Source organism: Cupressus sempervirens, chromosome 6 (assembly GCF_028749045.1).
Source record: "Cupressus sempervirens isolate cs-2001-9-10 chromosome 6, ASM2874904v1, whole genome shotgun sequence".
Taxonomy (NCBI): domain Eukaryota; kingdom Viridiplantae; phylum Streptophyta; class Pinopsida; order Cupressales; family Cupressaceae; genus Cupressus; species Cupressus sempervirens.
The window spans coordinates 58,688,969-58,714,010 of record NC_143123.1 but is presented as its reverse complement, the minus strand read 5'-3'; the positions used below and the strand labels follow the sequence as shown (position 1 = coordinate 58,714,010).

General features: G+C 35.2%; 1 protein-coding gene across 1 annotated transcript; it reads left to right on the top strand.

Annotated features, from left to right (window-relative positions):
• Positions 1-11,211: 11,211 nt before the first annotated feature.
• On the top strand, positions 11,212-24,207 carry LOC149551125 (cyclin-A1-4-like). The gene is made up of 12 exons (XM_089786678.1): positions 11,212-11,631; positions 20,582-20,920; positions 21,226-21,607; positions 21,753-21,898; positions 22,345-22,437; positions 22,546-22,679; positions 22,766-22,841; positions 22,936-23,012; positions 23,160-23,193; positions 23,294-23,443; positions 23,530-23,664; positions 23,752-24,207. The coding sequence occupies exons 2-12, from the start codon at positions 20,642-20,644 to the stop codon at positions 23,815-23,817; spliced, it is 1,572 nt and encodes a 523-aa protein (XP_089642804.1). The 5' UTR covers positions 11,212-11,631; positions 20,582-20,641; the 3' UTR covers positions 23,818-24,207.
• Positions 24,208-25,042: the final 835 nt, after the last annotated feature.

Below are 25,042 nucleotides of genomic sequence, written 5' to 3'. Positions count from 1 at the left end.
ACTAGAGAGATTGCAACTGAGATGGGAGTTACCCAAACGGTAAAAGATATTTATGAGCAATCTCTAAGGAATCTCCGACCAAGTCTCACTAGAGCAGAAGTAAAAACTGAAATGAAAAACCATGAAGGTAAAATGATGATCAAATTCCACACTTGTTTGATTTTGATCAAAGACATTGAACATGTTGTAAATGATGCTACAAACATGTGGAAAAATATCTATCATCTACATAAGCCCAGTGAAGATCCAGTAGAAATCAAAGATGATGACAACATCAATGATGATGAGCTTGATAACACTCCATCTGTCACAGTCTCTGCAGGAGAGCTGCATGCACTGATGGAAGATAAAGAGGAAGAAGACAAGGAAGAAGAAGTTGAAGAGGCAGATAAGGAGGAAGACGATCCGGTGAAAATTGCAGCAACAATTATTGCATCACTTCCTCACTCTCCACCTAAAACTGTAGCATCATCAAGGTTGGAGTCAGCTTCAGCAAGTTTGGTCACATCTACATCAGATATATCATCAGCACCTGCCACATCTCAGCTCCAGGTATCGTCAATGGAAGTGTCTACCACTTCATCTACCGAGTTGCATTCCTTTTCTTCAGTTACTGAGCAAGCCTTCTCAACTCCATCATCACCAACCATAATAATAGTAAGTTCCGCAATTTTGTCAATTCCAATTTGTTCTACAATTTTGTCAGCAATATCTGTATCTACTTCAAACCCAGTTAGTTCAGATACTGCTCACCAAGTGTATCACCATTTGCGGCAAGCACTTCAGTTTTTGACCTGACATATACTCCTATTGGCACTCCACCCTCAAGTATCCCAGTTTTTGCTGCTAGTCCTTCCATCTCTACCATTGTGTCTATTCCCAAGGTCAAACCAGTCATCACAGAAGTCAAATAAAAGAAACCATTAAGACTTATGATCACTGGAAAGGAAATTCCTGAAAACAGTGACCTAGACACTGAGATAGTAATTCCAAAGATTGACTATGAAAATGCTACCATTGAAGAAATGAGGTATGCTAGTCAACTAATTGAGATGAAGGCTACGCAGAAGTAGCTAAGGTCTGAAAGGGATAAGGAATATAAAATAATTGAGAATGCTTGGAATATAATTACAGAGGCTATAGGTGTTGATGTAGATTCTACTCAACACATTTTGATCCAGTTAGAAGAGGCAGTCAATAAATTCAATGAGGATACCTCCGGTCAAGAAAACTTGATGGAGAAGGCAGAAAAGAAATTTGATAATAAGGTGCTTGAGCACATTGCTCAGCACATAGCAATGAAACAGGTTGAATTAACCTCAGTTTTGGCTAATATTGGAAATTCTTTTAATAATGTAACATCTCTTTTTGCTAAGCTTTGTGATGTTACTGAGTATACTAAGGAGATAAGAGAGTAATTAAATAAGATAGATGAGGATTTGAAGGCAAGCACACAAAATCTGAAGCTTGACCCCAGTTCAACCTCATCTCATCACCTCAAGATAAATTTTTTGTCAGAAAAATAAGTAGAATTGCTGAGAGAAGAGTCAAGGATCATATCTACATTGATAAATATTCAAAATATGATCCTTCCCATCATGGACATAATGCAAAAGCACATTGTCCACTCAAAAACATTGATCCATGACAACAATTTCTCCATTGCAGACCATGTAATTGAACTCTCTGCAGAAGTTCAAATTGCTCTATCCACATGCAGAATCCTGCAAGAGAATTGGGATAAGACTCTACAACTCATTCTTCAGGTACATTTAGAGTTTATCTCACATTTTTGAGTTTCTATGTAAATACATTCTTTTATTATTATTTTTTGGCATTATTGTCAAAAAGGGGGAGAAAGAGATACTCAGATAGAGTTATTGGTGAGATAAATGTACAAAAAGGGACAAAGAGATATTGTAAATAAAAGTCATATAACTCATGTAAATACCTTGTGTATATTGTATGGGGGAGTCATATGTAAGGAAGCCATGAATATTTAGCGGAATCAATTGTCAATATGTTAGATATTGTATATAAGTGTTGGCTCATAAGTGTTTTTGTCACTAATGCCAAAGGGGGAGATTGTTGGAATTATGATATATTTGTCATTAGTCACAACACTTATTCGATTGTGAATGTTTACCAAGCTACTCACCTAATCTACAGTTGATACCGAGCATTCCTTTGGAAACCAAGCATATGGGAAGTTCAGTAGTATTTACCGAGTTCACAGTAGTTACCGAGCAGAACAGTGTTCTCCAAGCAGTTAGTGATTACCAAGCTTCGCAGTGTTTACCAAGCAGAGAGTGCTCACCGAGTCATCAAGGATCTCATTGTTTACCAAGTAAACAAGGTAAATGAAGGAATTAGTGTTTACCAAGTAAACAAGGTAAATGAAGAAATCAGTGTTTACCGAGTAAACAAGGTAAATGAAGGAATCAGTGTTTACCGAGTAAACAAGGTAAATGAAGGAATTAGTGTTTATCGAGTAAAACAAGGTAAATGAAGGAGTCAGTGTTTACCGAGTAAACAAGGTAAATGAAGGAATCAATGTTTACTGAGAAAACAAGGAAATCAGTATTTACCAAGTAAAGAAGGTTATCAATGGATTCAGTTTCTACCAAGTGACACAACATTCACCGAGTCACCAATGGTTATCGAGTTCTGAGCTACTCAGAATGATTAGTATGGACCATGCCTCTACTCTTACCGAGTGCATGACGATGTAGAGTATTGAAGTGGATGCCGATTATCAGAAGGTCACCGAGTCAGTTTGTGGAACCCAAGTTTTCTACCACCTGGCCGACTCAGTAATGTTTGTTCACTTGTGTTTTGGCCGACCTTGCCAGTGTAAATATTGGAATGGTATATATCATTTGAAACAATGAGATGCTAAGGATAATCATCGTTGGTTGTGGTGTGTTGCAATATTTTGAGAAGAAGGAAAGTGAATTATCAGTAGAACAGAGGAATATAGCAAGGTCAACATTAGTACAGAAAAGCTATATCCATCACATCAAGTGATCAGAGCACAAAGAATCTTATCCGCAAATAGTTGTAACCAGATCTACTACTTCATCCTAACAGGTGAATCAGTTTGTAAATCCTTTAATAGGGTAGACTTAACAGTCTTTTGTAAATCTCCTAACAGAGTGCATACTTCATTGTATGTTTGCAAATCCTTTAACAAGGTGGATCTAGCAATCCTACTTGCTCCTAACAGGGCAGATCATCAGAAGTGATCATTGTAAGCCTTAACTAACTAACTTTATACTGCAGTATTGAAGTTTTGTGGGTATCATCCCCACCCTAGTTTTACTTTCTAATTGGAAGGTTTCTAGGTCACCAAATATGTGTGTTCTTGTGTTACAAATGTTTATCTCTTCATTAATACAATAGTTTAGATGGATGAATGGTAAAAACATTATTATGCAAAATAGAGTTAAAGTTTTAGAGTTACTGATTCACCCCTCCCCTCTCAGTAACCTTGTTAGTCTTGATTATTGCCAACAACATGTTCTTGTTGTTGCATATTTTGGTTATATTAAGATTGAAATCTTTAATTGAATATCTTTTCCCTTTTTGTTTAAGACTTGAAAAGAAGTTTTTCTCACTTTGTTTATCAAATTCATGTGTTATGTCTGTAGCTATTTCATATCCATGATTTTTTGCATAAACCTAGAAGATTCTGGGGTTCTTATTTGTTTTATAGATTCAGTTATATACTTTGACATTGGTACCATATAAAGAATTTGAGGTCCACCGAACTAGGTCTTGAAGAGCCTAAAGAAGAAGAAGGAGAGTAAATTGCCTTATAGTTGACCCTGGTGTCTAAGTAGGTGCATTGAACATGGGAATTAGTTGCCCCTAGGTGTATGTGTTCTTATCACTAGGTTGTTCAAAAAATGTTAATTCAGGAGCCAACAAAATGGTGACTCTACGAGGGAGTATTAAATCTAAAAGGTGATTCAATACAATTAAAAGAAAGGCATGTGCAAAGTTTGTTAACAACAGTAAGGTCATGTTGAAGTTTCATGTCTCCTAGTAGTGTTTTATCTAGGATAATAGTATCTTTGAAGGTTGAACGAAGATTGAAATATTACTAGTGATTCATCATCAATCAGTTCAACCAGGAAGTGTTTCCAAAGTGTTGTAGTGTTTAGAGTCAAGAATGAACAATAGGGCCTGTTCTCTTTTTCAAGATTATAAATCTACAAGAGTGGTTTGATGATTTTATTTTTCTTGCAATTAAAAGTCTGGTTCAGATTTTGTCAAGTGACAAATTGGTTTTTATTTCTCACAAGTATGAGTGGTGACTCTTTATCTCTATACCAGTATATCCTAGTTGATTTCATGTTGTAAAATTTTGAAGGACTTTCAGTTTGTATGGGCAGATCTGAAACTCTTGATAGTAGTTCTTGGAAATAGGTTTTGTTCTTGATTAAAAGTTTGAGCATTATATGCATATGCTATTCTAAGATTTTGAATGCTTGAAAGTAAATCACAGTTGTGATTTCTCTGTCCTCTTTGAGGAGGTGACAACTCTACATGGTTTTCATCAATGGTGTAAAAGAATTTCAATTTTGCACCCATGCCAAATCAGTAGAGGAAAGTTTCATGCATCAATAGTAAAAGGTATTTTGCTTTTCATGGGATTCATTTTCATTGAATGCCAAGTGTTAGAAATCAATACCTCATTTTAGTGATTTTTAGCACTAAGCAAAGAGGTGAATTTTTTTTTTTTAAAGATAGAGTCAGATCTCAAATCTGAGGTTAGTTTGCCAAGTTCTAAAAGTTTGAAAATTGTGGTTAATAATATTGCTATATTGAACAAGAAAATCTACAATATGGTTGTTAGCTTTATAAGAATTGCAGTAAGAAGTACTTAGGGTCTAAATGTTGAGCAATGCTATCTAAAGTTTAAATCAACAATCATGAAGATGTCTTTTCCTTCTAGATCTGAGGAATTTTCCTTGCCTAGTATTTTCCTAGATATTTTTGTGCCTGATTCAGTTAATTGGCCAACACCTGTAAGATTACACGAGCTCTCACAAGCTGAAGAATTCATTAAGAAGATGGAAAGTGATAACAATAGAGTCCATGTTATATCTTCTAATGACGATAGTAAATGTGTTGAAAATCAAAGTGAATGTAATGAATCCGTAAATAATGATAATATGTCTTATGAGTGTGAAGAGATGGATTCAACTTTTAGTGAATTAGATGATTGCAATCAGCATGAGGAAGATGAATATGTAACTGAAAATGAGTCTTGTGACAGTGAGTACGAGAGTGAAGAAGTGTATAGCATCAGTAGAGGTAATTCTTACAAAGATGAAAATGACTATGGTGAGGCTTCTGATTCTTCACATTTTACTACTAATGCTTTTGCTATTGTAAACTCTTTAGGTCATCTAGATAATAATCATAGCCAAGAGGAGAAGATTTATGAGGAAGTCCTCTTGAACACTGATGAGATTTCAACTTTACTAGCTCATGATTTAAAAAAATATGTAAGTGCTTCTAAGGATGCTCATATTTTCCCTTACGATGTTTCTTCATTTAGTTAGGTCACTTCCCAAAGGTTTGATGTGGAAAAAGTTACAAAATTTGAACTACCTTTGTCAAGCTTTGGAGGTGCATATAATAATACCTCAAATATTTGTGCACATGATGATTTATTAGATGTAGGGGATGCAATTGAAGGGTATTTCATATTGATTCAATTTTTTCTCATGTTGGTGATAGTGCTGCAATAAGTTTTGATGCTTCGTGTGATGAAGAGGAAAGTAGTGAAGGTTATATTTCTAATTCAGAAATTTCATTTTATGTTGATGAATATTGTAATGATAAGTTTACTAAGTTCAAATTTCATTCTAGCAAGTTGTTAGATGAAGATAATGATTGTGATCAACATATTTTAGATCAACATTTTCATGACAATTTTTCAACTTGGCAACTGACAAAAAATTTTAGTATGAAGGGGTTTTAGCAAATGATAAATTCGATTTGATGAGTAATGAGACTGCAAGTAGGTAAGGATCAGATTTCACATACTCCTCATACTCGGTTACACAAGGTGAGTTGCAATTTCTTGACATGTGCAACTTTATGAACAAAGTGGAATATCAACACTTTGTGTTTCCAATTAGTAGCATGCATGAGTCTTTTGATATTGAAGATTCTTAGTTTGATTTTTTTATTCAAGAGCATGTTGATATGCATTTTCATGGTGAACAAGATGAAGTGAGTGATTCAAGCTTTTAAATGCATTATGAGAATGATTTTGTTTCACCTAATCTACTAATGAGCAATTATGGTGAAATTTATGGAAATGATACTTATAGCTTACCTCAAGGAGATGTAAATGAAAATCATGTGTTTGATAGAGGTAAGAAGTTTTGAAAAGTGTTGGTGGCCTAACGCCATCATCTTGTACAGTTAGAGTAGATTTCCTACTTTCAATAAGTTGTTCGAAAGTTTTTTATTGGAGTGGTCTTCTTCCTTTAGAGATCTGAATCCTTGCCATACCTGCAAGGGTCATGCATCCTCCGATAGAGCCACTGATAAGACTCAAAATTGCATTCCCATTTTGAGTACCATTCCAAAATTTTGAGTCAATTTGAGCCCATATGAGCACTTTTCTTGCATGTATACTCAACTATTGTTTTGAGTCCGAAGAGATGTTTTATGTTTCTAGCACCTTGCATTCAATATATTAGTAGATTGTTATTCTGAGTCATCCCATGAAGTTCTGTTTTGAGTGGTGCTTAGTTCTCTAGTTCTGTGGCAAACAATGACATGAAGCCTAGTTTACATTTGAATATCTTGCACCTGGTTATGTTTTATAACTCTCCACTTTAGGAGTGCTTAGTATGCATGTCAAATAACCTATATTTTAGTTTTCAAGTCATTTTGATATGTTTTGATTAGGTTTTGAATCCCTCAAAGTTGGTTGTTTACTGTTGTCATGCTGATGCATATTCCTCAGAAATATGGGAGGCTTTGTTTGACCAAATATAATGTTGACCCAGTTGATCATAATGAGAAAATTTATTTTGCATTATATTATAGAGGTCACACACTTTCTATGTTTTGGATTTGAGCCTATGACGAATCCATTTGATTAGTTTTCAAACGGGATTTCAAATGTAATTTTTAACTTTTTACTGGCGTCAAAGTGCAAATTGATTAGTACCCTTGTTCATGATGTCAGATCTTTGATTCCATGATATATGAGATCAAATCATTTGTTCCAATGTGTTTTACTTTAAAAATTCTTTAAGTGTGCCAATTTTCAAGTCTTGATGAATCTGTCTGCACACTTTCCTAGGTCTGTTCTATTTGTGAAAACCACAGTTTTGCTGATGTTTCCAGTTCTGTAATTCTGAGTACCTTAGTTTGCATGTTTGCTGAATGCACCTTATTATTCATCACGAGCCCAAATCATAGAATTATATTCCCCTCATGACATTAAACTAATGCCCCAGTTTTCAAGCCCTCAAGTACCCGTTTGACTAATTTTTTAAGCTAAAACCAAATACATTTTCTTGTTTTCTAATGTGTTTGTTTGCATGTTGTTTCGAGCAAGCAACTTTAAAAGGCATAAACCTAGAAGATTCAGGGGTTCTTATCTATTTTATAGATTTAGTTATATTCTTTGACACTAGTACCATATAAAGAATTTGAGGTCCACTCGTCTAGATCTTGCAAAGCCTGGAGAAGAAGAAGACTATAGCCTTATAGTTGGCCCTAGTGTCTGAATAGATCCATTGAACATGAGAATTAGTTGCCCTTAGGTGCATGTGTTCTTATCACTACGTTATTAAAAAATTGTTAATTCAAGAGCCTACAAATACCAAGGAACATATTGCTGACATATTCACAAATCCCTTACCTAAAGATGCCCATGAATATCTTAGAGGTAAACTAGGGATGATTCCCCCAATCAAAGCTACTTAAGTAGGCAAGGTACATTGCATTGCATATACTAATCAAAATATCTTACACAATGATGAATACAACTCTACTTTGGGAAGTGCCTAAGGTAGATAATTCAGTACAACATAACAGATCAATCATTGTTAGATGAAAAATATCAGCCATACAGACTAAATCTACACAATTCAGATGTATGAAGGCTTTGCAGCTGAGACAACTACATGTCTTTGACATTGTTGTCAAAGAGGGATAGATTACTTAAGATGGAGAACTTAATACAGAGAGAAATTCAGAAACTTACAGAAGGAGAGATGACAAAAAGAGGGAGTAGTTACTCCTAAGAGAAATTTTGGATAGAGCAAGTCAGAAAAGAATAATCAAACTATGATGACAAAAAGAGGGAGTAGTTACTCCTAAGAGAAATTTTAGATAGAGCAAGTCAGAAAAGAATAATCAAACTATGATGACAAAAAGAGGGAGTAGTTACTCCTAAGAGAAATTTTAGATAGAGCAAGTCAGAAAAGAATAATCAAACTATCAATAACAAAATCTTTTGGATTGTATGGTAACTAAGATATTACTAGTATTGAGATGTTGTCATCAATGCCAAAGAGGGAGATTGTTGGAAACTTGCAATTGAAACAATTATTGTTTTGTTATTGATGTCAAATTTATTGTTGACACATATTGCTACCTGATCTAAATGTCATATCTATTTGATTGATGAAGAGGATTTGAGAAGTTGCTCGTAACAATAACATCTAGAGAAAAGGTTGAGTTATGAAAAGGAAGTTACAATGGACATTTGATTAGATAGACTTTGATAATGCAAAGTGATTGTTTATGTCAAGAAAGGTAAACAAAGTCGAGCAAAAGTATAAAATACATTTAGTGCTGAGTAATGCTAGTGTCAACTGAGCTACAATTAGTGCCAAGAAAATCTAGTGTTGATCAAGCATTAGCATCAACCGAGTAAGATAGTTAATGCCGAGCCAAAAATCTTTACAATGACCAAGTATTTCAGTGATGACTAAGTGCTAGACTTTAGAGATTGCTGAGTAACAGTAGAAGAATGAATTTGAGAAAATCATGAGATCAAGCCGACTTAGTTGATTTCTTGGGAGATGTAAACCATGTTGAAGATAAGATTGATAAGTTGTATCATTAGATTCAAGGCAAGGATTAGGTAAATACCTAACACTCAAACTCTAGAGAAGTTTCTAGAAGAAGATCATGAAGATGGACAAATACAATGAATCAAGTTGAATATGATCATAAACCTTAAGATCGATGGTGGATGTAAAAAATGGTAAAGCACAAATTGCCTATTTAAAGAGGTACATAGGAAAACAATTAGTGCAAACAAGTGCTAGGGAAGAGTGCAAGTATGTGTATGAGCGAAACTTGTATGTGAAGAGAGACATACAAAACAAGGTTGATCAGAAACACATGAGTGTGAGTGAATGTGAAGCTAAAGGAGAAAGCTTGCAGATATGATGTTGTTATTGATAAGTACATTAGAGCAGAAGGCATACGTGTTGATGAGAAGAGTGGACTGATTGCTTGAAGGGTGTCCAAGCAAATCAAGACTAGAGATGTTAATGGAAGGCTTATTAGTAAACTAACATAAGGACTGAATAGAGATTTGAACCTAAAAAAGTTAGTTGTAATACATAGATCAAAACCTATTGTTTTCTTTCTAGTCATTGTAAACAGTTTGTATTGAAATCCTTTTAACAGAGGTTGACCTAACCATCATTTGAAGACTTAACAGTTTGTGTAATTCCTTTAACTAGGTGACATTTTAAATGGAATGATCAAAGTCCTCTTACAAGACCACTCCTAACAAGGTGATTAAATCCTTTAACTAGGTCACATATAACAATGTATTTTTTAACCTTTAACAAGGTTGGCTCCTAACAAAGCTCACTTCGAAAGAGTGAAAAAGAGTGACATGTTGTTGGTGTTTTTTCCCAAATTGGGTTTCCACATAAAATCCTAGTGTCAAAACTATGATGAATGCTTTATGTGTATTTACATTTGATAATATTTTTATTATGCAATGCAAGTTATGTTTATGACAATTTTACAATATAGACCGAGCAACAACATGATAAACATAATAGTGAAGTGTTCATTGTTTAATTGTTCAAGTGATACATATTGACCTTGAGTAACTGATTCACCCCCCCCTCAGTTATTCAAAACATTTCTAACACCATGGGCACCCGCTTCCTTAAAAATAGAGTGAGTGTCGCTGAGAATATTTAGGAATATCTAAAAGGAAGTGGTCGCATGAATTTTATATGTGAATCAACTTTAAAAAAATGAACTCCCAAATTCAAGGAAGTTTGTGGTGTTGTACATTTCAACTTAAAAAATAATTCTTCATATATTTCTTTGATGATATTATATCATTTTTGTAGGAAAATGAATAGTAGGTTTTTACAAGTGGCAGATTTCTTCCCTAAGCTGGTTGGACAACTCCTATTTTAAAGGAGCAGATTCCTAATAAACCTGTAGCTCCCCTAAAAAATTATCATGGGCCCCCCTGCTCCACAAGAATAGAGCCCAAACCCCTCCTATGGGACCCTTGCCTATGTGTTGGAGTGATCTAGTGCAAGATCTAGGGACTTGTTATTAATTAAGGCAATGGGCGATGTAGCTAATGTGAGTGATGCACACTCTATAGAGTGTAGATTTATGTGTAACATATGAATGCTTTTATAGATAGATCGATGTAGAAGAGTTCGCTTAATGATCTATAATGAGAATAAGTTAAATTGATATTTCTTTTACACATAAACCTATACACACAAAAATTTGAAAATATTACTTTTGACTGATTGGACCTTTTTGAAATTTATACTTAATATTTAAACCTAAACCAATGCGGCACATAATTTTAAAGGGAAGACAATTATGATAAAAGAGTAGAATTATTTTTCAAGAAAGACAAAATAGGATTCAGTAAATTTAAAATGTGGGGTCAATAAAAAGACCAAGTTAGAGCACTTTTCCCCATTCACTTATACATCATGATTAAAAATTATTTCTTGAACGTCCATCTTCGATATGCCAAAAAAAAAAGCTTAATACAATCATACTCAGCCAATTCAAAAGTATATAAGTAATATAAAATTTTAAATATATAATATATTGCACAAAATTTTAGAAAGGCACTCAAGAGTGAACTGACACGTGGCTCTTGGTCAAAGAGAGCAAATCTCTTAAGTACAAAACTCGAAAAAAAATTAGAAAAATACTCCCTCCCTAAACCAGTTTAATTTGAATTTGGAAACCTTTCCCGAAAAGCGGTTTACCGAAGCTTTTTCACGCAGCAGCTGCCGTAAAGCTGTTCAACGGCACAGATTTTAAATTTTGAAAAAGAGCGGGCCGTCGATTAAATGGCAGATTTTTTAACGGGTGCGTGGTTTTGTCACAAGTGTTAAATGGAGGACAATGGTTTGAGATGACAAGCTCTGAGTGCAGGAGCTTCGTACAGTTTTTTATTAATTGTTTATGGATGAAGAAGCTCCTCATCTCGATCTAGAAGAATAAACTCGAAATCCGCTGAATTAGTGTGTATATATTGTTTAATCTTCAGTTGATGCTAGGAAAGTTTGGGCGAATGCGAGGAGGTGCAGGCTTTGTTAAGGGCAATCTCTCAATTGGTGTAAAAAACTGGTATGTCTTTGAAATCTTTTGATCTCCGCTGTCTTTTTTGCGTACATTCCCATCCGCCCTCGCGACCCCTAATTTGAACAAAATGCGGAAAATAATGGCGCTCCTTGTCATATGTGTTAAATGTTCTGCAGTTTTGACATTCACATTTGGTAATATTTCCGACATTTTGGTTTTAATTTATTTCCTAGTGATGTTTTGAAATAAAATCTTAGCTTAATTTTTTGCGGTCCAGACGGTGGTTCTTTAAACTATTTGAGGATCTTTAGCTTAGGGTGATCTTTAGTTTAAACTTTACATATTTGCAGTTTGATCTCTTTCGTAGGAAATTAACACTCGTGGCATTTGCGAACTTGAACCTTTACAAGTTTTCTTTTAATATGTCAGATTTGTGAGAATTTGGGCTTTTGTGTTCATTTTGTAATATTTTGGAATTAGATGTTTGAATTTTATATGTCACTCTAAAAGATTGTATAACTTGTCCCATAGGATCCTAGTTCTCACCTGTGTATATCTTGTTTTAGAACTCGTTGCTGAAGATTTAGGGATTGTAATTATTGTCGTTAGCAGTCAGAGACTATAAATGTTCAGAGACTAAATGTTTGTCCTTTTGGTTTCGTGATATTGAGAGTGAGCTAGGGCTGGATTTATGAGAACCTCGTTGTCCCAAGCAATCCAAGAAAATGGCAAATACCTAACAGGCCACGCAAAATAATTTGGTTAAAAATTAATACTTGCAAATGTTACCAAATTATTTGCCGAAAATTGCCACTGCACTTTTATCGAGGAAACTGCTATACAGGAATTTAAATGTTCAAATGAGGGAGGGAATTGTGTTTTTGTAAGAGTTTTAATTATTGTTTTACCTGAGCTGCTAGTTCAGATATGGTTTTGGATGTGGGTTTTCATTTCGGGTTCATCTCTACAAATACATGTGTAGGTGTTCTATTTGTTTTCCAAAATTGCTGGTTTGGATTTTGGTTTGAAATTCTTTAAATTTGTTTTGCTGGTGGGTTCAATTTTGTTTTGCGTTACTGAGTACAGAAATATGTTATGTATGTGCGTGTCTACATGAGTCTTGATTCGACTTTCTATAAAGTTCAAATATTATTTTGATGTGTGTGAGTGTAACAAATGATGGTAATAGTAAAGCAAAATTGTATGAGTGTTGATTTGATTTTTAGAGAGTTCAAATATTAATATATTATTTTGATGTGTGTATCAGCAAATAAGTTCATGTACCATTATGGCAATAGTAAAGTAACATAGCAAAATACATCATCATATATATTAATATTTTAGTTCAAATGTCAAATATTTTATCTATTTGTCATTTTTAGTGGTCCATTAGGGAATTGGATGGTTGTATTGGAATAAATATACCAAATTTTTTTTTAAAAAAGTAAAAAAGAAAGTCCATTTTAGGCAAAATGCAGCCTGTGCGGCAGATTTGCAAATTTGCCATAAGAACGGTAAAATCAGTTCCAAGTTTGTTTGATAGAATCTGGAGAGACCTCTGTAAGAATATGAAAAGGACCATACTTTTGCAAGAATTGAACCAGACTTTGGGGTTGTCATGGAAGAATTTGGTAACATACTTGTTTTCACATGTTTTTAAATCTGTTTTATTGAGTTTAAGATCTTCAAGTCAACTTACAAGAGAAATGGAATGAATTTTTGAAGGGGAGTGTTTGCATAAAATATAAAATGTTAACAATTTTTGAGATAAATTGTGAAAATTACTACTAAAACAAATGTATTTTTGAAAACACGAGTAGTTTATCCATATTTTATAAAATTGTAACATATTATTCTTAAAATTTTGTAATTGCAGAATGTAGTTTTAGGAATATTTGTGAAGTGTTAACCAATTGGTGAAAAATAGCATAAAGTTATTAGGTGGACTTTTGAAGATTCATTCATTGTTATTGGCATTTAGGGAGCTTTCAATATATCTGTAGTCTCACACATAGTAACACAGGATGTGTTTGCCCCCTTCTGCCCCATGTCCTGGAGACTTGGATGCATTAAGTACTTGGGGACTTTGTCCCCCCATCCCCAACGACACCACTAGATTCTGCCATCATTGCCGAGTTTCTCCCCATCCCCAACGGCCGAGGATAGGGGATGTCTTGGTCTTGGCTATTTGCTGATTTGACTATTTATGTTCAATGTTCGATGTACCAATACAATGCAATGTTCAAGTATTTACTCTTTTATGCCTTTATATCTTATATTGCAATACATATTTTCATAACTACTATTTAAGTACCATATGTTTATATATATACACACGCCCCCTCTTGTCCCTTGCCACCATCCTCTAGCATTGCCTCACCGCCCCCAAATTAAGGTCCCTATGTCCTCCCGTCCTGGAACTTGTGATCTAATGGACGGATCTAGACTAATTGTAGTATTGAATGCTTAATTAAAAACACAACTCAGCAGAAGTCTTAATACATTTAACATAAATGAAATTAAGCATCACGAACTCAAAAGCTTGAGGTGAAATAAACAGAATTGAGAGAGATAAGAAGATAGAAAGTGCAAACAAAGTTTCATTTCAGAGTTCAAGACAAACGTGACTACGTCTCCGAGTCGGCTCCAATAGAGTACGACCGATTCGATTAATCTCCAGAAATCAATTACAAATGCACCAAGTCCATTCCTTCGAGCACTTCGGCAGCAACAAAACTTTGAGATACAAGAATGGTACAAAAATCTCCTTACAAGACCTCTCTGTCACAATGCCTGTTTCAATAAATCATCACTTGAAGAGAATAAAATTTGCCTCCAAGAATACTTGGCCAAAATTCTCCTCCAAAAAGACTCTTGAAAATTATGAGTGAAAAACACTCACTCTCTCCCCCTTTTTATACAACAAATTTACTTAAATTAGGCCAAAACAAAAACATTTTAATAATAGGCCTATTGACAATACATGCTTCGTCATTAACCTCTTTTCCATTTAATAATTTTGGCATTACATGAATTTGAGGTTAAAACAATTAACAAAATAACCATATATCCTTATTTTAAGGGTGGCTCAGTTGGCGGTCACATGATAAATATGTTTTAACCAATATATAATTTAAGATGTGTGTGTGGTGTAGTGGCAATTAAGTAGTTTATGTCCCGGCCGGTTTGGGATTCAACTCCCGTCAGCACACGTTTTCAAAGAGCTTTGGCGGCATTCACAATTCAAATAAAATATTTGACAAATATGTAATGATTACTTTGCATGGCCTAACGGCAATGTCTTATTTTGGTAGAAGGGTGGTTGGGAGTTTGACCCCCATTGACCCAAGTCCTCCATCCACTTGGCAATGATGTGTAAATGCCACCATGATGTCATGATGACATCATAAGAATTCAAAAATGATATTTTTTACCTTCAAAATTCAAATTCTCATAACTTTCACATATGAAGTTCATTTTTGACGAAATGAACGTCGTTGGAAAGCTTGTGACGAGATCTTCATTTTGAAATCCATTGTTGACCACTTTTGAGATGGTTTGATTTTGCCCCTTATCTAGCCCTCTGGTCTGCTTGTTGACCAGAGCTTTGACCAAGCGTAACTTGCATAAACAGACTCCTTTTTGCTCCGTTCAAGTTGCGTTAGAATCAGGATGCTGAGATCTTTTTGATGGTGCAAAAATTTGGAGATTTGAAGACACTTCAATTTTCACTGAAATTATCCATCGGATCAAGCCTCCCCACTGAAGACCTTTTGGACCTCCAAAAGTGACATTTACTTCGACATAAAGTGAGCACTTGGCCTCCCCACTTGTCCTGTATCATCTGTACATTTGAATACCTGGCTCACAAGCACAATGAAGACTGCAGAAATATTGTTGAACATAAACATTATTCTATCACTTCCATAAGCATCTATATCAATTGTCGTAGCCACTAATCAACAAACATTGACTAGCATCAAGCTGAACAATAATGCAGAAATGAAAGAGAATAAATCAACAACATATCGATCCTTCACAACAGGAACATTTTTACCCAAGGATCCATCAATGCTTTCAATCATCATTCCCTCATGTTGTACTGCAGGTGCATCCTGCAACATCTGACCCTGGTTAGCTATTCCAAGTTCAAGTGTAGAACCACCTGTACTGACAGACATAAGAATTAACTCTTTACTTGCATTAATTACCCTCGTTAACTGCCCTGTGTTTGCAAAAGAACGATCAGTCTTAATCCTGTGAGAATGTACAACATACTGAATGCCATTTTTAAACAAGTGATAATGATTCTTCTTCCTGTAGAAAATTGTTTTTCTATCATAAAGATAAGGGCTACCAAGCACTATCCCACAGATATCCAGTGGAACCACATCAAACTGTACTTCATCCACAAATTTACTAGTGATTGGGAATCTTAAAGTGCATTGTCTTGTTACTTGCAACTTATCATTTTCACAAATCCAACCTAGTGGATAAGGTTTCTTATGTAATGTAGTTTTCAATCCCAAGTTTCTTATAATACTTTCTGAAATCAAGTTCACTTGAGAACCACTATCTATGAGTCCATCAATTTTAGTGTTCTTAGCAACAACCCTTAAATGAAAAAGCTCATTCCTTTTCTTATCTTCAGACAAATCATTTACTGTAGAAGCACAACTAGCAACAGAAACACTAGAAATAGGAGCTTTACCTTTCAAACCCATAGCTGTTATCTTAGTCTCATCATCTGAATCTGAACCAAGATCCAAAACAACATTTGCTGCTTTCTCCTTACCTTTTTGTTTCTGATCAAATTTCTGAGCCTACTTAGGCTTCAACTCAGGATGCAACTTCCAACAATGTTCTTCATCATGACCCTTCCTGTCACAATGAGTGCAAGAAAGTTTCTCATCCTTCTTAACTGTAGCTGCCTTCTTTCCTTTCTCTGTCTCTACATTCTTAGAAGATTTCTTTACATCATTATCAAAGTTATCAATAAATGATCCTTTACCCCTTGACTCTAACTGTGCAGCTTGAATCGACACTTCATCCAAATTACAAGGGTTCAATACCAAAATAGAATGCCTAAGGTAGGAATGAAGACCTCCTATGTACTTCAACAAAGTCTCCTAGGCGTACAAAGGAACATTTAAAGCAATAGCCCTTTTCTTAAATTCATGGGTGTACTCTTGGATAGTTTGATCTTTCCCTTGTCTAAACATTTGCCAGTCCATCATTAACTGTTGCATATGTCCTAGGGGATAAAATTGCTTCTTAAGAGCATTCACAAACTCTGCCCAAGTTAAACTGACTCTACCATGTTGTGAAACTTCTGCCTTAGTCTTACTCTCCCACCAGGTTAAAGTTGTACCTCCTAATCGAAGAGTAGCTAATTGAATCCTATCAACATCATCTAATAGGTTTTGAACTCTACAGTAGACTTCTACTTGCTGAATCCAATCATTCAATTTTTTAGCATCAAGTTCACCACAATACTTAGGCAAGTCAAATTTTACATCCAATTTGATCTTAGGCTTATACCCACTCTTGAAAGGATTAGAAGAAGTAGAATGAGGAGAAGATGGAGAAGAAGGAGAAGATGAAGAAGATGATGAAGACGGGGACAGAGGTTCAGGAGGGCCACTACCACCTCCTACTCCTTTGGCTTTGTCATCCTTTAATGAGGATTTTGCTTCCTCCTTCTTCTTAGCCTTATTTGCCTTTCTCAATTGTCGTTCGTGTCTCTCTTGGAGAAGAATGTCCACCTTAGCCTTCATCTCAAGGAACGCTCTTCGAAATTCTTGCTCACTGATCTCATCAGGAACCTCCATTCCAGAAATAGACATCTTTGGAAATGTCCTACGCTTCTTGAACTCAGGATTAAATTCTTCAAGCTTGCCTTCGCCCTTTTGAATCCTGGATCTTGTTAGCATTCAAGAAACAACTGCAATAATAGTCAACTGGGCTCTGATACCACTTGATCTGATGGATGGATCTAGACTAATTGTAGTATTGAATGCTTAATTAAAAACACAACTCAACAGAAGTCTTAATACATTTAACATAAATGAAATTAAGCATCACAAACTCAAAAGCTTGAGGTGAAATAAACAGAATTGAGAGAGATAAGAAGATAGAAAGTGCAAACAATGTTTGATTTCGGAGTTCGCCACAAACGTGACTACGTCTCCGGGTCGGCACCAATAGAGTACGACCGATCCGATTAATCTCCAGAAATCAATTACAAATGCACCAAGTCCATTCCTTCGAGCACTTCGGCAGCAACAAAACTTTGAGATACAAGAATGGTACAAAAATCTCCTTACAAGACCTCTTTGTCACAATGCCTGTTTCAATAAATCATCACTTGAAGAGAATAAAATCTGCCTCGAAGAATACTTGGCCAAAATTCTCCTCCAAAAAGACTCTTGAAAATTATGAGTGAAAAACACTCACTCTCTCCCCCTTTTTATACAACAAATTTACTTAAATTAGGCCAAAACAAAAATATTTTAATAATAGGCCTATTGACAATACATGCTTCGTCATTAACCTCTTTGCCATTTAATAATTTTGGCATTACATGAATTTGAGGTTAAAACAATTAACAAAATAACCATATATCCTTATTTTAAGGGTGGCTCAGTCGGTGGTCACATGATAAATATGTTTTAACCAATATATAATTTAAGATGTGTGTGTGGCGTAGTGGCAATTAAGTAGTTTATGTCTTGGCCGGTTCGGGGTTCAACTCCCGTCAGCACACGTTTTCAAAGAGCTTTGGCGGCATTCACAATTCAAATAAAATATTTGACAAATATGTAATGATTACTCCGCGTGGCCTAACGGCAATGTCTTATTTTGGTAGAAGGGTGGTTGGGAGTTCGACCCCCACCGACTCAAGTCCTCCATCTACTTGGCAATGATGTGTAAATGCCACCATGACTTCATGATGACATCATAAGAATTCAAAAATGATATTTTTAACCTTCAAAATTCAAATTCTCATAACTTTCACATATGAAGTCCGTTTTTGACGAAATGAACGTCGTTGGAAAGCTTGTGGCGAGATCTTCATTTTGAAATCCATTGTTGACCACTTTTGAGATGGTCTGATTTCGCCCCTTATCTAGCCCTCTGGTCTGCCTATTGACCAGAACTTTGACCAAGCGTAACTTGCACAAACGGACTCCTTTTTGCTTCGTTCAAGTTGCGTTGGAATCAAGATGCTGAGATCTTTTTGATGGTGCAAAAATCTGGAGATTTGAAGACACTTCAATTTTCACTGAAATTATCCACCGGATCAACTTGCCCCCTTGTTCCGCCATCCCCCTGTCAGCCAAAGCAGTGTAACTATGGTCTCATAATCATAGTTGTATTTTCATGATGTTTGCCCTTGTATTAATGTGAAGGATAGGTTCTTTAGATGGTTGAGGCTTGGCTCTATCAATAGGCTGAGTAACTTTGGAGTTAAAAATTCTGGTCAATACTCATTATATGTCCTTTGAAACATGTCGTAATAGCCATGTTACCAGATTTGCACATTTTGCCCATGGACTAGATCTAGGTTTGTATTGGGTTTGGATTTGTGAACTAGTATGTACTTGATTTGTCCAGGGTTCAGATTTGATCTTGTGGATTCGTCTAGATTCGAACAAACCCATAGGGACAAATCTGAACCGTGCATGAATCTGTCATGAATCTACGTGAATTCTGGTGTGAATTTGTGTGGATCCCTAGAGATCCGCATGCCAAAATTGGAATAAATACACATGATTCCATACATAATGTATGCATATACACACACGATTCCATATGATTCATAATAAGAAAATTCAAAAAACATTATGAATCATATTTTCTTACTTGAACCCATTCCTGAATCTGAGTCAGCAACTTAATCTAATAGTTGTTAGGTTACTTTTATAAAAATGCACATCCCCTCTATCCTCCCGTTCCGAAAACTTGTCCCCTTGTTCCGCTATCCCCCTGTCCCCCAAGGCAGCGTAACTATGGTCTCACAATTATAGTTGTATTTTCATGATGTTTGCCCTTCTATTAATGTGAAGCATAGGTTCTTTAGCTGGTTGAGGCTTGGCTCTATCAATAGGCTGAGTAACTTTGGAGTCAAAAATTCTGGTCAATACTCATTATATGTTCTTCGAAACATGTCGTAATAGCCATGTTACCAGATTTGCACATCTGGCCAGTGGACTAGATCTAGGTCTGTATTGGGTTTGGATTCGTGAACTGGTATGTACTCGATTTTTCCAGGATTCAGATTTGATCCTATGGATTTGTCTAGATTTGGACAAACCCATAGGGTCAAATCTGAACTGCGCATGAACCTGTCATGAATCCATGTGAATTCTGGTGTGAATCTGTGCAGATTTCTAGAGACCCGCATGCCAAAATTGGATTCAATACACACGATTCCATACATAATGTATGCATATATTTTTTAATGTATAATGAATATACGCACGATTCCATGTGATTCATAATAAGAAAACTCAAAAAACATTATGAATCATATTTTCGTACTTGAACCCATCCCTGAATCTGAGTCAGCAACTTAATCTAATAGTTGTAAGGTTACTTTTATAAGAATGCACATATTTGTAGTTGCACATAATCCTAGTTGTGGGTTTTTGTACTGTGGTACTGAATTCTGTTCTCTGTTTTCACTAGTTTATAGTCTACCCTTAACACCTCAACTAGTTTTATATTCTTAAATTAATATTGTATTCTCAAGTTAGTCAGCATTTAACAAGCATATCAATTTTTAGCCTATTGAATTGTTGGCCATATATTGTTAACCATGTTTCTGACTGGTTTCAGCTCACAATATTGATTCTACAATAATTAAACTCTGATTTCAGTTGGATTTCAAGATTTTGTGCATGCAAATTATAGCTTGTGATTTGTTAACAGTACTAATAGGTCATGTTTCATGACACATTTTCTCGCTTGAATCTTCTGTGCAAATATTCAGAAATTCAGAGTTAGAAGAAGCAAGCTTTGTACATTTCACTGTTGCTTAAGTGACCAAGCCATGACTGGGCCTCAACAGCTTAATAATGTCCGCATTACTCGGGCCATGGTTGTGAAGTCCACATCTAACAATAACATTGTTTCCTGTGAAAACCAACTACCCCCACCTTTTCCTCCAGTGGGCCAAAGGAAGACGAGGAAAAGACCAGCATCTGAGGATTCCACTACACATTCTTTACATGATGCTGCTAGTCCAGCTAAACGTCGAGCAGTACTTGGAGATGTGACTAACATGTATAAAGATGGAGAAGCGGCTATGCCAAGAGTTAAGACACGTAAGGTAAAACTGAATTTTATTTGGCATACTTATATTGGTTTAACTTTTATATTCTGCATGTTAATTCAGGGAGATGATGAGAAATGGAATTGTAGTCTAAATTGTATGGCCAAAGTTCTGCTTTAATTTAGTATTCTATGCACCCTGGGGTCTGGATTTTAATTTGGCATATCTTCAAGAGAACCTGATACTATTTGTGTCATATCTCCTCTGTTCTCACTTGAAGAAATTCTCACTATTGTATTTTGGATAGTTTACGCTTTCCTTTCAGATGTGTATAATTTATTTGTATTGTGATATGAGCTTAGGTTGCGTCTCTTGGTAACAATAGCAAAGGAAAATGCCAAGGAATTATTCAGAATGTCAATACAGATACCAAAGTTGCAGAAATCCAAAAGGATATGATACTTGTTCCTTGCAATTCCAAGGATCATTCTTCTAATGATGATGTTGGGATTGGTGAAAAAAAGAGCGATGCAGAGAATGCGCAGGATATACATGCTAATTCTAAAGATCTAACTACAACTGCAGAAAATATACCAGTGCAATTGCAATGCAAACAGCTTGTAGCCGAAACAAATAATGAAAATGCTTCAGCATGTGCTAATCGGGCGTTAGTGTCTTCTCTAAAGCATCAAATTTGCCAAAATCAGCACATATCGAGAGAGCTCAAGAACAATTCAAAACAAGGTAATTTGACTGGGATTTTGTAAACTAATTAAGAGTACCTAAACATATGATTCATTTAAGTTGCGTTTTTAAATTTGTTCGTTTTTTCCTTTTTTTCTCTTCTTTCTGCTTTTTACTCACAGTTTTGATCTTCTACAAATGTCAGGAGTTCCTTCCATTTTAGTCAAACCTCGTCAAGGTGTGGGGAGTTCAAGCTGTTCTCACTATATTGATATTGATTTAGACCATGGTGATCCTCAGATGTGTACTGCTTATGCGACAGAAATTTATGATAACTTACACATTATAGAGGTTTGTTCTATTCAGTGATCTTTTATTCTTGGTCCAGAAAATTTATATTGTTCAATTGACCTGATTTATTTCCATGCACTTTTCTAATGCTTGTTAGTATATTTCTCAGTATTGTCAGCCGTATTATGCTTATAACAACTTCAGCTTATTGTTGTAAATTTTTTGCTATAGGCATATAACTGTAGGTCCTTGGATGGATCTGCAATGTTCTACAGAGGGAGCTGTGAATTACTTTGTTTTTATGTGGTGTGCTAGATATAGATTGAGTTGATAAATATCTTCACGTAAAATTGCATATTTTTGTTGATGTTCTAAGCTTAAATGAAGTAATATAGGTACTTGAAGCTAAAAATTACCTGTTTTCATGTGTCAAGCTAGACTGAATTTATGACATTTTCTTGAAACTTCTTTTGATTAACACTTACAGTCATCAATTACTTTTTCAGCTAAAACGGCGAGCATTACCTTGTTACATTGAAACAATTCAGCAGGAGATCAATGCAAATATGAGGGGCATACTTGTCGATTGGCTTGTTGAGGTTTGTTGCTTATTGCATTTCTTCATGCTATCTGTAGATTTATTTTGCCCTATTGTAGTTGTGCAATTAATTTTGTATAATCAATTCAAAATTAGATTGTTGTAACAGGTTGCCGAGGAGTACAAGCTTGTGCCAGATACACTTTACTTAACTGTGTCCTATATTGATCGGTTTCTCTCTGCAAATGTTATGAATAGACAAAAGCTTCAGCTTCTCGGGGTTACTTGCATGCTTGTTGCCTCGTGTGTACTTCTTGCCTACTGTAACATTTATTTTTCTTTTCTTTTCTTTGGTCAGTATTTTACTACTGCTTTGATGTCACTTTCAGGAAGTACGAAGAAATTTGTGCTCCACATGTGGAAGAATTTTGTTACATTACAGATAATACTTACACAAGGGAGGAGGTACAATTTTCCTTTTGTATTGCAAGATGATTTGTCACATCTCACTTGGACGGTACTCTTAAAATGAGAATTATCCTTATCTTAATACTAATAGGTGTTAGAAATGGAGATTGATGTCCTAACTTATTTGCGATATGATCTGACAACACCAACAACTAAGAGCTTTCTCAGGTAATGTTTTTTATGGAGCAATCTCGGTGACTATTTTCATTGAAGTTAACATGAAAAACATTGATATATTCAAATGTAAGCCACAGAACAATAATGATAAATTAATGCTGTACTCATTTTTCATTTTTCCCTTCTCAATTCGAATAGGCGCTTTGCTCGTGCTGCTCAAACATCATATAAGGTAGCTTTACATTCTATTTTTCTTTTGTTGTATATGGGAGATAAAATTATTTAATATATAAAAGTATTTTATTCTTACCTTCCTAATTTTTTTCATTCAGGTTCCATCTCTACATTTGGAATTCATGGGCAATTATCTTGCTGAACTCACCCTTGTTGAGTATGACTTTCTCCGTTATGTTCCGTCTATGATAGCTGCATCAGCTGTATTTGTGGCAAGGATGACTCTTGATCCTGGAACTTGCCCCTGGGTAATGTAAATTCCATCGAGTCATTTTTTTGTTTGGTCTTGTCTGTACTGAAATTTGAACAGGATTTTATTGTCCTTGATCTTCAGAATCCTACGCTGGAACATTACACAGGCTATAAAGTATCAGAGATGAAGGACTGTATTCATGCATTGCATAATTTACAACTAAATAGCAAAGGGTGTGCATTGACTGCAGTCAGGGAGAAGTATCGCCAACACAAGGTATCTGATTATATTCTAGCATTTAAAATTCTAAATTTATCACCCCCATAGTCAATAATTTCCAGCATCTTCCTTTTGTATTTACAGTTCAAATGTGTGGCAAACATGTCTCCCCCACTGGCAATTTCTCCTCAGTTCTTGGAAGACCAATAATAATGAGGTTGGCACTAATATATTGAGGGTTGAGTGGCTCTTAATTTGGAATGGGATTTTTTGACTTTATATGTAAGGACATTCATTTATGTCCATGCAAGTTCTCGGATAACCTAGCTGAAATTTCACCCATCTTGGGTGAGATACTTTCCTTAACTTCCATACAAAGGACTACATGCCGAGCACAGCGTTTTAAGATTTGCCAAAGTTTTAAATTTAAGACTTGGAGCAGCATCAGGTCTTACTGTTCTGATGTAATTAACCTGTCAAACCCGTTTTGTATGATGACAAGATTGATTGCTAGGGAAGCGGGCCAGCTTCGGACTGATTACTGACATGTTTACTATGCATGTTTCATCTAATTGAAAGCATAGCTGTTATTAGTGTTGATATTCAGTTTCAACTTTACATGAATTTAACTATTTTAACTTTTTATTTCTAATAAGTTCGAAGGTGGTCACTGAAATTTATATATGCTTATGGAATGTGGATAAGTTGCCATCTTTCATCTTATGCTTGTTTATAAATTACTTGATACACCTATAATAGTTGTAAATTAATCTTTTATTATGTTGTATAATATTCATTATTTCTGAATATTGTCTTATAGTGGTTATAATTGCAATGCCTTCAAAGTTCGAAGCAGTTTGATTTCAACAATCATAACAGGTGATTGACGCTAGCTTCATCCGCCTATGTCTCTGCCATTACTTGAACTCATAACAGGGTTTCTAAAGTATTTGATCCGTGGATTGTCAGGGTTATTTATTTTGTCGATGATTTTATTTTGTGTGGTAATGTTTCTTATTTCTACTATAACTTTGTTTTGATGGCCGTTTTGAAGAACAGTTAGGGTCATGCTTGCAGTGGTCATATATAACAGCCTTAAAAAAATTCACGTTCCCGTGTTATTTTAGAGTTCATTGTCTCTGTCATGTTATTGTGTCGTGCATAATATCCTTTAACAACTTAGGGGATTGCCCAATCATGTATGCCACTGTAAACATGCAAATGATATGACTGCTTATTAACAAGGGGAAGTTTATGTTTTTCTATTTGCAGGACAGACTTAAGATTGCGACATATTAAAACACAAATTTTTGAAAAAATCACAGGGATTTAGAAAATTTAAATTTCAGACTAAACGTGGTGTGTTATAAGATTGAATGATTTAGTTACAACAAAGATCTCTTAATATAGATGCTCACATTCACAATTTATCGTT